At 36.1% G+C, this 16,788-nt stretch overlaps 1 protein-coding gene across 1 annotated transcript in view; it reads left to right on the forward strand.

Annotated features, from left to right (window-relative positions):
• The first annotated feature begins 380 nt into the window (after positions 1-380).
• Positions 381-16,788, forward strand: part of CNTNAP2 (contactin associated protein 2) — a 1,742,807-nt gene continuing 1,726,399 nt past the window's right edge. The window contains exon 1 of the mRNA XM_017502914.1: positions 381-438. Within this exon, the coding sequence (XP_017358403.1) occupies positions 381-438 (58 nt within the window). The remainder of the gene's footprint in view (positions 439-16,788) is intronic.

A 16,788-nucleotide genomic window follows, 5' to 3' on the forward strand; every position in this document is an offset into this window, starting at 1 on the left:
GCGCTTGCTGTGAAACTCTCAATCCAGAGTTTCTGGTTGCTGTTCTTTTGTGGGGGTGGGGCCAGCTGATCCTGATCGCCTGGCTCCCTGCCTCAGAGCCTTTTTTAAGTTGGTGTTCCAGTCGCCTGTTGAAGAGGCGCCGGGGTCTGTTTGTTTTCCCCTGCGGCCACTCACCGCGCTGGCTTAAACAGCGGCACTGAGGTTAGTGGTGCTTTTTATTTTTTCGCCCTGGAATCTATTGTCCTGGTTCCCTGCTCAGTCCCCTTTTTAAACAGATGAATGGGCGACTTCCGTGGCTCCAATCGCTAGCCTAAAGGGCACCCAGACTGGTGTATTTTGTACGGAGAACCGCGGCTCCGGGGCGCCGACAAAGCAGCCGCATGGGGCAAAGCAGCGGCACCGGCCGGCACAGCCGCCCTGGCCAAAACAGCCGCGCTGGTGACCTGTGGAGCTCCTCCTCCTGGGAATTGCCTAGTCTGTGGGCAATAAAAATGCGGCGTCCACTCACCCTCTGCCCTTTCACTGGGAGCTGCAATCCTGAGCTGTTCCTAAACGGTCATCTTGGAAGAATATCAGTAATTAGAATTTCATATGCCAGCCTGCTATTTCTCTTGCATACTAGAAAACACAAAGTAAAACTTGGTTCTTGAGCTATTTCAATCATGTTATATTATTGGTAAAATTTTCTACAATATTTGGATTCCTTTGGATACAAATTTGCCCTCAATAGCCTAGGCTGTTACATTTTCTATAGTTTTGTGTTCTATAATATTCTAAAATATTGCTCTGTAATTGTTTTAGGAGAAACATTTATTCATAAGTATTAAATGCCTATCATAAAGCAGTTTGTATAGGAACAAGTTTTTCATGTAATTTAATGATTTAGCTGTAATTATCAATAAATATGCCAAACCTAAATATTCATTGGCAAATATAGTAGAAACTGTAATGAATTGACATTGGTATTTCTGATGTTAGACACTGTTGACCGAAAAGGAAGAAGCTAAGGCAACATTAATAGAGAGTTAACTTGGGCAAAACTTGACAATTGCAACCAGGAAACATTGATTCAAGTTTTCCTAAATGTACCCTCCAATTTGTGGTGGCTAGTTTTCTTTTTTTAATAATTTAAACTTTCATTTTACATACTGGAAGTATATGTGCAGGTTTGTAAACAGAGGCATATTAAGTGATGCTGAATTTTGTGGTACAGATCCCATCACACAGGTAGTAAGCATAGCACCTGTATTAGTCTGTTTTCATGCTGCTGATAAAGACATACCTGAGACTAGGTATTTATAAAGAAAAAAATGTAATGGACTCACAGTTCTACATGGCTAGGGAAGCCTCACGATAATGACAAAAAGCAAATGGCACATCTTACATGGTGGCAGGCAAGACAGAAGGAGAGCAAACAAAAGGGGAAACCCTTCATAAAACCATCAGATCTCATGAGACTTTTTTGCTATTATGAGAACAGTATGGGGGAAACTGCTCCCATGATTCAATTATCTCACACTGGGTTCCTCTCACAATACATGGAAATTATGGGAGCTACAATTCAAGATGAGATTTGGGTGGGTCACAGACAAACCATATAAGCACTTGCCCACTAAAAAGTGTCTAAGACAAATCTCAATGCATTTAGAGGTTCATTTTGCCAAGGTTAAGGACATGCCAATCACACAGCCTCAGGAAGTCCTGAGAACGTGTGTCTAAGGTGAGTGGACTACAACTTGGTTTTATGCATTTAGGGAGACATGAGCCATCAATTGATATGTATTAGATATACAGTGGTTCAGGCTGAAAAGCAGGACAAACTGGAAGTGGAGGGCTTCCAGGTTATAGGTAGATTCAAAGATTTTCTGATTGGCAATTGGTTATGATCTAAAGACCTGGAATGCATAGAAAGGAATATCTGGTTTGGATAAGGGGTTGTAGAGACCAAGGTTTGATCATACAGACAAAGCCTCCAGGTAGTAGGCTTCAGAGAAAATAGATTGTAAGTGTTTCTTACGAGACTTAAAGAGTCTTTTCTGTCAGTTTTATGGTCTGCCTTTGCGGTAACAAGGCATGTTTTCAGGTTACCTGTGGAATGCTGCTGGCTGAGAGGAGGGGTCTATTCAGATGACTGGGGTGCTTAGAATTTTATTTTTGGGTTGCATATCCAATAGGCAGTCTTTCAACCCACAACTTCCTCCCTCTCTCTGCCCTCCTACAGTCCACAGTGTCTTTTGTTCCCATGAATGCCCAATGTGTAGCTTCTTCTTATAAGGGAGAACATGCCATATTTGGTGATTTTTTTTTTTTAAGGGAAAGAGGTAGTTTCTGAATTGTTTACTAAGAATTTACATTAAAAAAGCTTAAGCTATTGAGTAGCTATACATTGTTCTTTATATCAGAAATTCCACAGGAAGATAAGAGGTAAAGCAGCTAATCAGGAACAAAATGAATTTAGACAATTGCCCCACAGGTTGGGATGTGGAGTGTTGGATGGGTGAGGTAATGACTGACACCCCATGCTCATGTCTCTCTCAGCCTGCATACCTCAAATGGTTCAGACAATTCTGAGCTATTTTCCTTTTCTCAACATTTAGACATTTGATTATAGAAATGCTTACAAATTTTTGTATAAGGGGTAAGGAAGGGGTCCAGTTTCAGCTTTCTGCACATGGCTAGCCAGTTTTCTCAACACCATTTATTAAACAGGGAGTCTTTTCCTCATTACTTGTTTTTCTCAGGTTTGTCAAAGACCAGATGGTTGTAGATGTGTGGTGTTGCCTTCAAGGCCTCTGTTCTGTTCCATTGGTCTATATCTCTGTTTTGGTACCAGTATTATGCTGTTTTGATTACAGTAGCCTTGTAGTATAGTTTGAAGTCAGGTAGCATGATGCCTCCAGCTTTGTTCTTTTTGCTTAGAATTGACTTGGCTATGCAGGCTCGTTTTTGGTTCCATACGAAGTTCAAGGTGTTCTTTTCCAGTTATGTGAAGAAGGTCAATGGTAGCTTGATGGGAATAGCACTGAATCCATAAAGTAACTCTAGATGGATTAAAGACTTAAACATAAGACCTAACACCATAAAAACCCTAGAAGAACACCTAGACAATACCATTCAGGACATAGGCATAGGCAAGGACTTCTTGACTAAAACGCTAAAGACAGTGGCAACAACAGCCAAAATAGACAAATGGGATCTAATTAAGAGCTTCTGCCCAGCAAAAGAAACTATTATTAGAGTGAACTGACAACCAACAGAATGGGAAGAAATTTTTGCAAACTAACCATCTGACAAAGGGCTAATATCCAGAATCTACAAAGAACTTAAACAAATTTACAAGAGAAAAACAACCCCGTCAAAAAGTAGGCAAAGGTTTTGAAAAGACACTTTTCAAAAGAAGACATTTATGTAGCCAACAAGCATATGAAAAAATGCTCATTATCACTGGTCATTAGAGAAATGTAAATCAAAACCACATTGAGATAGCACCTCATGCCAGTTAGAATGCTGATCATTAAAAAATCTGGAGACAACAGATGCTGGAGAGGATGTGGAGAAATAGGAATGGTTTTACACTGTTTGTGGGAGTGTAAATTAGTTCAACCATTGTGGAGAAGTCTGTGATGATTCCTCAGATATCTAGAAATAGAAATACCATTAGACCCAACAATCGAATTACTGGGTATATACACAACGGATTATAAATCATTCTTTTATAAAGACACATGTACACCTATGTTCATAGTGGCACTGTGTACAATAGCAAAGACTTGGAACCAACCCAAATGCCCATCAATGATAGACTGGATAAAGAAAATGTGGCACATATACACCATGGAATACTATGCAGCCATAAAAAAAGGATGGGTTCATGTCCTATGCAGGGATATGGATGAAGCTGTAAACCATCATTCTTAGCAAACTGACACAAGAACTGAAAACTAAGCATCGCATGTTCTCATTCATAAGTGGGTGTTGAACAATGAGAACGCATGCACACAGGGAGGGCAACATCACACACCGGGGCCTGTTGAGGGGTGAGGAGCTAGGGGAGGGATAGTAGGTGGGAGGAGGATTGGGGAGGGATAACATTAGGAGAAATACCTAATGTAGATGACTGGGGGATGGATGCAGCAAACAACCATGGCATGTGTGTACCCATGTAACAATCCTGCACAATCTGCACATGTACCCCAGAACTTAATGTATAATAATAATAAAAAAGAAATGCTTATAAATATAATTTATACACATATAAATGGCATGTTTTTTATTATTTATTTTTGAGATGGAGTCTCTGTCACCCAGGCTACAGTGGGGGTGGAGTGGTGCAGTCTTGGCTCACTGCAACCTCTGTCTCCCAGGTTTAAGTGATTCTTCTGCCTCAGCGTCCTGAGTAGCTGGGATTTTAGGCTATCACCACATCCAGCTAATTTTTGTATTTTTAGTAAATATGGGGTTTTACCACATTGGCCAGGCTGGTCTGGTCTCAAGCTCCTGACCTCAAGTGATCCACCCACCTCAGTCTCCCAAAGTGCTGAAATTACAGGCATGAGCCAACATGCCCAGCTGTAAATGTCATGTTTATTATCTTGTGATATTTATAATTTTCAAATGTAGTCTTTTAAAGCAAAACCAAGGGATATTCAAATACTTTTAAAAATACAAAACAATTATTTTTATTTGTAATGTGCCTTAGAAACAGCTCAATCTACAGTGTTGAAAATTTGCATATATAATTTAGTGGGGAATAATTGCACAGTACTCAGTAGGACATATTAGGTTTCATTAGAATAATTTTTATTAGTAAGTCACAAATTAACCCTTATGGACTTTTTAAAAGTTTGTGTTTCCAGAGAAACCTAACTTTGCATACAGGTTTTATGAAATCATCTAATTCATACATTATAAAAAACACATTAACAAACTCTCAATTTTCTTTCCTCCTTTTAAGTATAGACAATTAATATAGAACATTTTAAAATAGACTAGTTGAATACTGAAAATCTAATATGCAGGTAAAGTAGTTGGAGTAATTTGAAGTTTCATTCTAATACTTATAATAACTAATTTGCTTTCACGTAAATAAATTGCTTCCTTATAAAGCATTCCTAAGGCTTATAAAAGTTATGGCAACTTGAGCATTTGACTCATCATGTCACTTTTCAGGATTGTATTTTTTTCAGGAATATTAGGTATTCTTTGTTTTAACTTTTAAGTTCAGGTGTAGAAGTGCACATTTGTTACATAGGTAAAATTATGTCTTGTTGGTTTGTTGTATAGATTATTTTATCACTAAAATATTAAGCGTAATACCCATTAGTTATTTTTTCTGAGGCTCTTCCTCCTCTGATGGCCCCAGTGTGTATTGTTCTTCTCTATGTGCCCATGTGTTCCCATCATTCAGCTCCCACTTACAAGTGGGAACAGGCAGCGTTTGGTTTTCTGTTCTTGCATTAGTTTGCTAAGGTTCATGTCCTCTTGCTCCTTCCATAGTCCTGCAAAGAACACGATCTTGTTTCTTTCTCTCCTTTCCTTTCTCTCTCCCTCTTTTGTGTACTCCCTCTTTATTCTGCGTTTATCTTTCCCTCTTTGCTCTCTTAGTCAATCTCATTCCCTTCCTTCTTTCTCTTCTCTTTTGCCTGTATTATCAATTATAGCAGTAACATTACTTGACATCAGTTGATGGAATTTTTTCAGTTTAAATCTTAATACTTATTTATATTACAAATTAATTATAAGACACTCTAAAATATTTTTACCTTGAAATGTCAGGAAGAATAATATGTAAGAAATGTGTCTTATTTTAATCATATGGAGCAAATATATCAATTTACATTTATATTTTCATTTAAAAACTACATATGGAGTACCTAGTATGTGTCAGACACCATCCTTAGAAGCACTTCCAAAATGTACCTGATTTAATTGTCATTATTAAATTATTAAATAATCATGCCTCACTTCTTTGAGTTAGGTATTAATATTATTATGGCCATGTTATAGATGAATATCTAAGGCACAATGAATTAGGTAGTTTTGTTAAGGGCGATCAGTTTGTGAGCAATAGAATCGAGATTCAAACTCAGCCTTTTTAGATTATGTAACCACATGTTATGTATGGAGGGAAATTAAAAAAAAAATAAAAACTCTGGACACCAAAAAGCAAACAAAACCCCTTAACAAAAGCTAAAACCTAAATTCTCTTCTTTAGATGATGTCAAAATATTATCTCTCAGGTTTATTATTCTTTTTCTATCAGATAACTGGAGGAAGTGTTGTGTTACAGTATAATAGAAAACTTTCTTAGCCTTCATTACAGAAACTGGAGATCTCTTGAGAGTGTAAATGAAGATATGGTTTGCCTCATCTCCTTAGTCAGTGCTCTCAAAAGCCGTTTTTGATCTTTTACCTCAATTATCCTTAGTTCATTTATGAAAAAAACAAAACGTTTAAACCTTCTGTCATATCACAGAGTATATGCGACTTGACTTTATGAGTTAAGGCTTTCCGTACATGTGTCCTGAAATAAAACCTTATTGAAAACATTTATTTCCCCATATGCAGTGTGCAGATGATAATAATGCAGCATCCTGTAATATTACAACAGTTACGGTCATGTGGATCAGGCACATACTGGAAAGACACCTGTCTCTGATCCATGCACCTGTAGCTGACACGAACAAAGGCATTCTTACATAGGTTCACTGAATCTATTATTTATTTTATAGAAAATGTGTGAAGATGTTACAAGGGTGGTGGAATTAATATGAATTACTATGGAACTTCCTATCAAAGCTGGTGAGATGAATATTAAAACAATATATATATATCAGTTAATCAGCGTTTGACACTGACCCTTACAGAAGCTAGAGCTACTAATTTCCGAATGCTACAACTTTTGAATATTCTAAAATAGTCCTAGTGGCAGTGTCAACAGAGTGCTATGGGATAAGAAAGTGTGGATAATCAACTGTGGCTTAGGGGCCCCAGAAAGCTTCACAGAAAAAAATGATTGTTTATTGCAGAGAAACGAGAGAAATCAAACACAGTGCAACATGCACTAAGTTGTGGCTTGTTCAGAATACGTTCAAACTTCTTGTACAGTTGAGTCTTGCCTTTGAGAGACAGGAGGGGTCAGGAAGGCTGGGACTAAAGAAAAAATAGATAATTTTCAGATCCTAATTGCTTTGAGAATATTCAGCTGTTTGAGGGTGTTTGGAAATGGTGCTATTCATGGACACATAGAAGGAAACAACACGCACTGGGCCTGTTGAAGGGTGGAAGGTGGCGGTTTGGAGAAAAGAGAGGAACGGGAAAAATAACTAAAACTGACGAGTATTAGGCTTCATACCTGGGTGGTGAAATAATCTGTACAACCAACCTCCACAAGTTTACCTATGTAACACACCTGCATGTGTGCCCCTGAACATAAAATAAAAAGGTCTGGAAAAAAAATTATAACAAAAAAGGAACGTTGCTATTGTTTTATTAAATAAACGTGTATAAAGATATACTTATATAACACAAATATAGAAAATATATTTTCTAAGTGTGCGTATAGAGTTAAATTGTGCTAAATGCCTAGTTTTGCTTCTAGGAATCTGAGTAATACTGTGATCTCCCCTACGAAGTCTCTTTCTTCTCACATTTTTGTTTATGGTTTTTGAGAAAATGGTCTCATATCCCTATCCCCAAGCCTACATCTTGTGTTGGTCCACACTTCCATGTTTTACATGAAACATTATGTAAAAAATAGTGTGATAGTTACTAAATCCATTATCGCTATTATACATGGGTAAACAATGGTCCATTATACTCTACAAACTATAGATTATTTTTGATTTAGCAGAATATGTAGCTTCGTAGAATAGGGATGAGTAAAAGCTGTTTGAATTCTGCCCACAATTATTCTTGGAGATATGGAAAATGTCTCTTCAAGAACCTATTCTTCTTGTTTATTTCTACTATGAGATTACATACCTAAAAGCCTATCATAATTCAGAAAAATATTAGAAGCTCCATATATATTAGTTTTCTTTTATCCCCTTCTCAATATAGCTTCCTTTATAAAGTCTAATAATGTTCAGTGAAACATAAATCTTCTGTCAGTCCCTTGCAATGTTATTAAACAAAATTCACCTCTTTCTCTACCTCTGTGTGTGTGTACATGTGTGTATGTGCACATGTGTGGATGTATGAGGGCATTATTATTTCCTATCAGCTAGTCAACCTGACCTATTTCTAGAGATAGCTTAGTTACATTTCCTTGATCTAGAGAACATGCAATTCAGCTACTTTGGGGTGCTAGTTTCCTTACTGACCAATCTTGACTGCAAAATATCATGAATTATTTTGCAAGTTGGAGGCAGTCAATTAGCATTGTCGCTTCCTTCAACTGCATCATAATTTCTGACTAATTATTCACCACGTTTTCCCTCGGTGCGTATTCAGAAGAAAGACATGGGTTAAAATGAAAATAAGTTGATTAAAGCTTTATGTGAGCAGTAAAACCCATGATCTCTGGAGGTTTAAATTGAATTTTAAGAGGCTATACTTTTACTGTATACCCAGATTTGTATAAACACAAATATTACCAGTAACTAAAAGTAATATCTGTCAAATTTCATATGTTTATTTATGACATGTATTGTATATCTAGATTACCAGAAATTTTAATCTTTTTAATCTAAAATTATTTAACATGTGATTATTGCTTTTGTAGATTAGTAAAATTTAGATACAATATTGTCATCAGTCCACATATGTGACATCATTATTAAGACAAAAAAAAATTCTGTATGCAAATTGACAGTTTTCCCTTTGCTTGAAACACTTTAATTTGGGTAAGTAATTTAAACTCCTGATGGAATGTCTCTTAATTCCAAGGAAAAATTTTGCCTCATTTATTTCTCAAGGTCACTGCTTATAGTTATTAACATGCAAAATAATATAAAATCCATCAAGGTATGTCATGGTATAAAATTATACAAACTGATGAAAACTCATTATTTTTACCATTTTCTCATTTACAAGCACAATTTCACCCTATTTTACAATTTAATTATTTATATATTTTCTTGCTTATTTGGAAAACATAAACGGGCATGACAGGGCCAGTTAACTTTGTAAATTCCTACTAGAAAGTTTCAAGTGAAGTTTTTGCCCATGGATGATACTTTAAAAGCATGCTTTGATGTTGGATTTCAATGCTAGATTTTCTTTCTCTTTCTCTACAATTACGGTGCTTCTGTCTTCACTAGTTAGCATTCCAGTCATCTTGATCCATCCTTCACTGTCCTGCCCTCTTCCAGGGCTTCTTCTGTGTTCACATTCTTTTTCACAGGTTTATCTGAGCATGTCCCTCTGATGACATCTTAGACATTTTTGTAATTGCTCAGGACTTAGCACTGTATCAGACACTTAATAAGTATTTATTTGAGTATATTGAATTATGGTTTGCAAGGTGCTTTTATATCTATTGTTCATTTGACCCTTAACTCAGATCTTGGGCTGGCAGGAAAATTATTATGATTCCTACTTCATATGTGAGAATACGAAGCTTTGAAAGATTAAGTGCCTTGCTAAAAGTTAGAGAAATATGCTAATGTGTTATATTCAGAAATAGTTTCTAATGCTTTCTACTCCCTTCCCCACAATAATTTTACTCATTTTCTATTCATCATCTGTATCTAAATATGCCACATAGTATTTCAGAATAATGAACACTTTTATTTCTCCTATTTCCAAATAAAACTGTCTAAAGTTCTCTTAGGTCAGAAGCACAGAAACACATGTATAAGCTACATAATCATATATCATCACTTTGATGTTTTAAGTCATGGAACCCTTGCTCACTGTAGAACAAGACAGAAAAAAGGATGCTTTATGAAAAAAGAAAGTAAATTTCACATCCATCATTCATCTTATAAGTTCTTTCTGTCAAAACTTTAATTAATTAGAGTGAGGGTGACCTAGTTTCCTCACTGTGGGAGGACAATATATGTATGGATATGTATATTTTTGATTTAAAATGCAAGAGCGCTCTCATCCAAGAAATGTTCACTATAGAGCGATAAGCCTAGTGTGAGAACATAACATTCAGCCAGCAAAGATTATATCAGACTAATCTTTGAACACTGCTCAGTAGATAAGAGTTTTGGGAACGTTTATAGTAAGAACAATGTTAACGGGTTTCATCAGTGACTTATTACATAGGTGACAATCAAAACAGTATTGCCAAGCTGAATGTTAGTTCATAGATTTAATATCTAATATACATTTTACAGCTATTTAAGGCAAGTTGCCTTCATATCTGTTTTGCAAACATATCACTGGAAGAAAATAGCAAAGTACCTATACCAGAGAAGAGGTGAGATCTCTTTTTCAAGCAGTGCAAACCACAGAAAAACATCAAGCGAAAGATCTAAATCTAACTCTGTTGTGGAAAGTTGTACAAATTGTACCAGTAACCAAAATACACCTAGAAGAGAAAAGATTTTTGGTCAACAGACATTTGAGGGCAAAGATTTTTGCATTGCTAAGCATAAACACATTATGCATATATAATCAGTTAATAGATAAGTAAAGGAAGGAAAAAGGCAACATTAAAGACTTTCTGTTGTACCCAGTATATTATAATCTGAGCTAGATGTGTTCCATATACTAGATTATTTAATTCTGGTAGTAATTCATAGGTGGGTATTATCATCTCAATTATTATAAATACATTCTACTTGGTGAGATTAAATAGTTTGCTAATGGCAGAACTGCTATCCTAGTCACCCTCATATTAATCTCTCTCTACTACCTGTGTATATCAAGTCTTTTTTTTTTTTTTTTTTTTTAAAAAAAAAGACGGAGTCCCTCTCTGTCACTCAGGCTATAGTGCAGTGACACGATCTCAGTTTGCTGAAACCTCCACCTCCTAGGTTTAAGTGATTATCCTACCTCAGCTTCCCAAGTAGCTGGGATTACAGGCACCTGCCACCATGCCCAGCTAATTTTTATATTTTTAATAGAGATGGGGTTTTGCCATGTTGGTCAGGCTGGTCTCGAGCTCCTGACCTCAGCTGATCCACCCACCTCAGCCTCCCAAAGTGCTGGGATTACAGGCGTGAGCCGCCATACATGGCCAAGTCATTACCTAAAATATTTCAATTATTTGGGGAGGGGAATCCTTGTTGCTTAACATTTTCCTCAATAGTGTCAAATGGTCAATCTCTTTATAGATTATCTTCCTTTTGGTATTTACAATGATCATTACTATATTTGAAACTCTCAGAAGACAACTCAAACTATAGTTTTACAAGAGACGCTAGAAATTCTGTGTGTCATATTGGACATTATATTTCAAATAACTGTATTATTTTAAACAGGCTAAAACAATAAACGTGCAAAGAGTTTATTCACCATTTCTTGTGTGTTGGGCATTTGTATGTTCAATGAGTCACTTATCCCACATGAGAAGCTTAGTCATAGGATTTTTTTTAAGAAGCCTTAGGGTAATCCATGGAAATATTCTCCTGTGAAGACATTAAAGTCTATCACGTATGGCATGTGATATAAGTTACGTGAAATGTATGCTCTTCAGTGATGTATTTCAAAGGATAGCCTATTTCAAAGGATAGCATGGTAAACTGGTATGTGTACAAACATTGCCCTGTCCGTGTGTAGAACTGAGGCTCTTAAGAACACTTTCGTGATTTGTGAGACCATTGCCAACCTGTAAACAGTCATAGCAGCTCCACTGTAAACAGGGAGTTCTCCCAAGCTCCATCTCTCATCGTCCCATTCAAAAATTCTTGCTCTCCTTTGACAAGCCCATCTCTTGGCTTATTGCTCTCTCTAGCAAGTCCTCCACAGGATAACAGGAGAGTGTGTGCACCGACTTTCAGAGGAGGTTCCTTTGATCCATCACTTTTGAGTAAAATCTGATTCCATAGTGCAGAATCTTATGCTGGACCTGTTCCCTGTGGTTTTGCTTCCCACTAATGGAGATGTTGGCTACCTTACCATATTACAAATATAGGACCATTTCACAAACCAGGTGAAGAACTCCCAAGGAAGAGTCAGGGCAAGGGCAACTTTAAGAACTGATGTTTTTGAAGAACTATGTGAGAATAAAATAAAAACTCCCCTAGTTATGTACAAGTATCTATGTACTGATAGTTTTTACAAGTGTAGTCATACACAAGCAAATGGAGGTAAAAATCAAAATTAATATCCTCCAGAACCAGGTATGCAGACCAGATAAACTAGTAATGGTGAGTTTTAATATTTACATGATGACAAGATCACTATAACATAATGGGATGTCCCCAAAGCAGCTTTGAGCAAGAATAGATCCAGCACAAAACAACGTACTGGAGGATTTAGCTCTGCCAGTCTTTGACTCTGTGACCTGGTACAATTACTATCGTTACCTATTTGACATTTACAAATCATATGACTTACTTCACAAGTAAGGACACCAATGCCCCCTCCACCAGTGTTGTTTTCAAAGAATCAGGAAACCCAACTCCAGAAAGTACCATTCACATTGTCTTCATGAACAGTGCTCCATGACCTTGTTAACGCATGACCCTATAGCTGTAAGTCATGGATTTGGTTTTCAGATGATGTAAATGAAATAATGTAAACTAAAGAGTTAGAAATTTTAAAATGTGACATAAATCTTGATGAGAAAGTTACTAAAAATAACGATCTTCAAGGTCACACCAAATGACAGTCAATACAGAGTGCGTTAGTCCTCATAAATACTAAAACAAGAATGATGCACAGGTACCATTATTTTCAACATTTTTCTAAAGATGAAGAAATTAAGGTATAGAGACTACATAGCTAGATAGTGGAGGATGAATTCTGAAACCCAAACAAGTTGACATAAAAGAATGACAACCTTTTTGCTGCTAAACTACATCCACTATCACGCCAATTTCAAAGGATAGCATGGTATTGGCCCACTTTATTTCTTGTAAAAGAACCAACAATATCATGCAACTTGGAACATGCCAATATATAGATGATTTTATGATTACCAGGATGTTTGAGATGACACACAAACAAGATATATCTCAAATTATTGAATAGAACAAAGAATTGCATGGACATACATGAACATTATGTATCACTAGAGTTGGTTGATCTTTCAAGTCAGGCTGGTAAAGGCCGGTTGACATTTTTTGGTAAAAGGGTGGTAGAACTAAAAAAAATACTTCCTTTCTCAGATATGACTTCGATAAATACCTTGAGAAAAGAATCTACGCTTGATTCGTCTCTGCATTTCTGTTATCACACAGAATAGAGTTTCACACACAATAAGCGCTGGATAAAGATTATATGAATAAAAAGCCTAGGTAGTAATAGCAATGTGGGAAGGAGTAATTATTCTATCCTAAAGTAAAAAAACAAACAAAAACAAAAACAAAAAAAACCATGATTTAAAAAGATTTCTAGAGGAATTAGAAAAAAATGTTTTTAACATCTAAGACATGTATATCTATTTTACTTACTGATATATTTTCTATTAAACTTAGAAATAATTATCTGCCAAATGGAAATAAGGTATATATGTGAAAATGAACTGAAAGAGAAAAACATTCAGTCTATATATCTACAATCATGTGTTCAGTGGTAATATTGATACTAGAAAATATATTTGATTGTTTTTCTACTTTGTTTATCTCTTTAATAACACTTGGTGTAATATTGACCTTGGAATTTAGCAAAAAATTATTGCAGGTGAGACGTGATGGCTCACACCTGAAATCCCAGCACTTTGAGATGCTGAGGTGTGAGAATTTCTTGAGTTCAGGAGTTTAAGACCATCCTGGGCAACATAGTGATACACTGTCTTTACAGAACAATTAAACATACATATATAATATATATATATATATATATATCCAGGAGTGGTGGCATGCACCTGTAGTCCCAGCTCCTTGGGAGGCTAAGGCAGGAAGATCCCTTGAGCCCAGGAGCTCAAGCCTGCTGTGAGCTGAGATCACACCAGTATACTCCAGCCTGAGTGAAAAAGTGAGACCCTGTTTCAGTGAAAAATAACAATCCAAACCACTTTTGAAGTCAGAATAGAGTATCAGTGTGATTGAGTCTAGCCTGTGTGCATTACATGTGCAGAGTACAACACATTTCTGCGGGTACTTCTGAAATTTCAATCACCATCTTCTAGAATTCACTTATTCAGTTACCAACAAAAATTTAGTAGGCACTAAATAAGTGCTAGTCATTGAGATATAAATACAGACTTATATACTCCACTCCCAGGGACTGTATTCTACCATGGAACTAGATGTTCTATAAGACCAAGGCACATATAATTGGTGAGTCTGGGTGTTTGAATCACATCATTGCTATGAGTCCATTGTAAAAATAGCCTCCTAGGTCCAGATGTATTTTAATGTTTCTCAGTTTTGGTTCTAAAGATTCCTATTAAAATAAAATAAACCTTGTTACTTAGCTGAATAAGAAGTTTCTGTTATGAGCATTTTATTATTTAAAAATAGTCATCTTCCCTGCAGCACCATGTCACTGTGGTGGTAATGCCTGAGCGATGGTTTTTATACATGTGAACAGCATTTATCATCTTACAGGAAAAAAATCTAACCAAAAAACTTTAAAGGCATTTTAAATTAGCTTCAATTGATTGGAAACCTTTTTCTTTTCATATGACCGGGTTGTCTGCTTTCCCAGTTCACTGAGTTGGTGGCCTTAGTCTGTTCAGGCTGCTATAAAAAAATGGTTTATAAACAATTTATTCTTCACTGTTCCGGAGGCTGAAAGTCTGGGATCAGGGTACCAGCCTGGTTGGGTTCTGGTGAGAGCCCTCTTCTGAGTTGCAGATTGCCTATGCCTTGTTTCCTCATGTGGCAGAAAGAGGATGTGAGAGCTCTCTGGGATTTCTTTTATAAGGATGCTAATCCCATTCATGTGGGTTCCACCTCATGACCTAATCACTTCAAAAAGGCCCAGCCTGTTAATATAATCACATTGCAGGTTAGGATTTCAAAATATGAATCTTATAAGGACATACACATTCAATCCGTAACACTTAATATTAAAGGGAATTAGAAGTTTTAAGGTGTTCTAATTTTCCTTCATTATTGATGACTTTTCATAGCATTACTTCCTGGATGGTATATGAGAACAAAATGCTGACTTCTCACATGGTTCTTTGATTATCTAGTACTAAGAACTATTACTTGACTTATTTAATTCTCTGGAAGTTTTATAATGAAATATACAATTTCTATACACCAAAATGCAGTCAATGTAATTTTCAGCAAAGCTTTGGAATGGATTTTGCCAATATTTTTAGTAATATAGGGAGGCATGGTGAAAATGGTTCTTGCTGCTTCTGTGACTAGGTGCTACTGCAGCCAGTGCAGTACTGCAAAAATGAAACACAATGTTGATTATATTTCTTTAACCAACTATTCTGCTGATAAAGTGAATTAGTTTATGTGTCTAACTAGCATTCTTTTTCTGAGAGAGGTGCATCAGTTACCTGAGAGATCACTATTATCGTGTCATTGAATCATAGTTTTATTATTTTCACTGAGAAAATTTTCTCAAGTGTTAAATAACTCTACAATTTAGTATGTCTCATGCCTAACTCTCTAAAGCCACAGAACTTACCAAAAATAGTCTTAATATCTGTAAATATTGACTTTTGGTTAAAAGTCTGGGCTCTGTAGTTAAACTGCCTGGAATGAAATCTTAGCTTAGACACTGATTAAATATGTGACCTTGAACAGCATCATTTCTCTCTGCCTGAGTTTCCTATTCCTAATATACAGAAAGAAAAAAATCACACCAGCTTTACAGGGTCTTTGTGAGGTTTAAATGAGATAGTACATGACCAACAATGTCTTGCCAAAGTAAGCTCATAATGAATATTAGCTACAGTCCTTACCATTGCCTCCGCCCTTTTTTGTCACATATCACCATAGGAACAAAGGGAATAACTAGACTCAAATTTTTCTGGAAGTTCTCATCTATATGATGCAAATAGATGAATTTTGAATACATGGTGTGGATTTGTGATATTTTTAGGCTTTTGCATTTGCATAGATAATTACGGCTTTTTAAAGAATCAAGTTATCAGATCATTTCATGTTCAGATATTAAAAAATAATAAAAATGGAAAAGTACATTTAATATGTGACAATTTAGGGAATATAGCAGTAAGGAGATGGCACTGCAACAAGGCGGAGTAAAGAGCGGGGCAGAGAGATAAATGAGCAAAACTTTCTTTGCTTTTGCAAGCTCTGTTGTTTATAGGATAAGCCAAATTTCTTTGCAATCTACCACTGATAATTTCCATGGGAAGAGCAGCAGGCTGTGTATGTGCATGTGTGTGTGAGTTCAAGTGATTTTTTACATTACTACTGAAACACAAACTTTTCCCATGACAATTGACTGAGGATTATATATCACAGCGAAGAAGGTGTAGATGCAGAAATTTAATTTCTGTGGCTAAAAATGGCTGAAGGTAAAGATGTCACCAAATAGACATTGTTGGCCCCCAAGCCAGTATTGGCTCAAAATGGAGAGAGAATTCCACAGTATTAAATAGGCATTTGTAGACACAAACTGCCATGAAGTGATTCATTTATAAGAAAGGCACTAATCTTAAATAATACTCAACTCATTGTTAATTTTTGTACTATTATTATTAATCAGCATGAAATTATATGATACAGCAGTAGTCATGTCATAAGTTTTATTTCAAATTCTGCAATAATTATTGTGTCATGTTATCACATA

The sequence above is a fragment of the Cebus imitator genome, unplaced genomic scaffold, assembly GCF_001604975.1.
Source record: "Cebus imitator isolate Cc_AM_T3 unplaced genomic scaffold, Cebus_imitator-1.0 Scaffold304, whole genome shotgun sequence".
Taxonomy (NCBI): Eukaryota; Metazoa; Chordata; class Mammalia; order Primates; family Cebidae; genus Cebus; species Cebus imitator.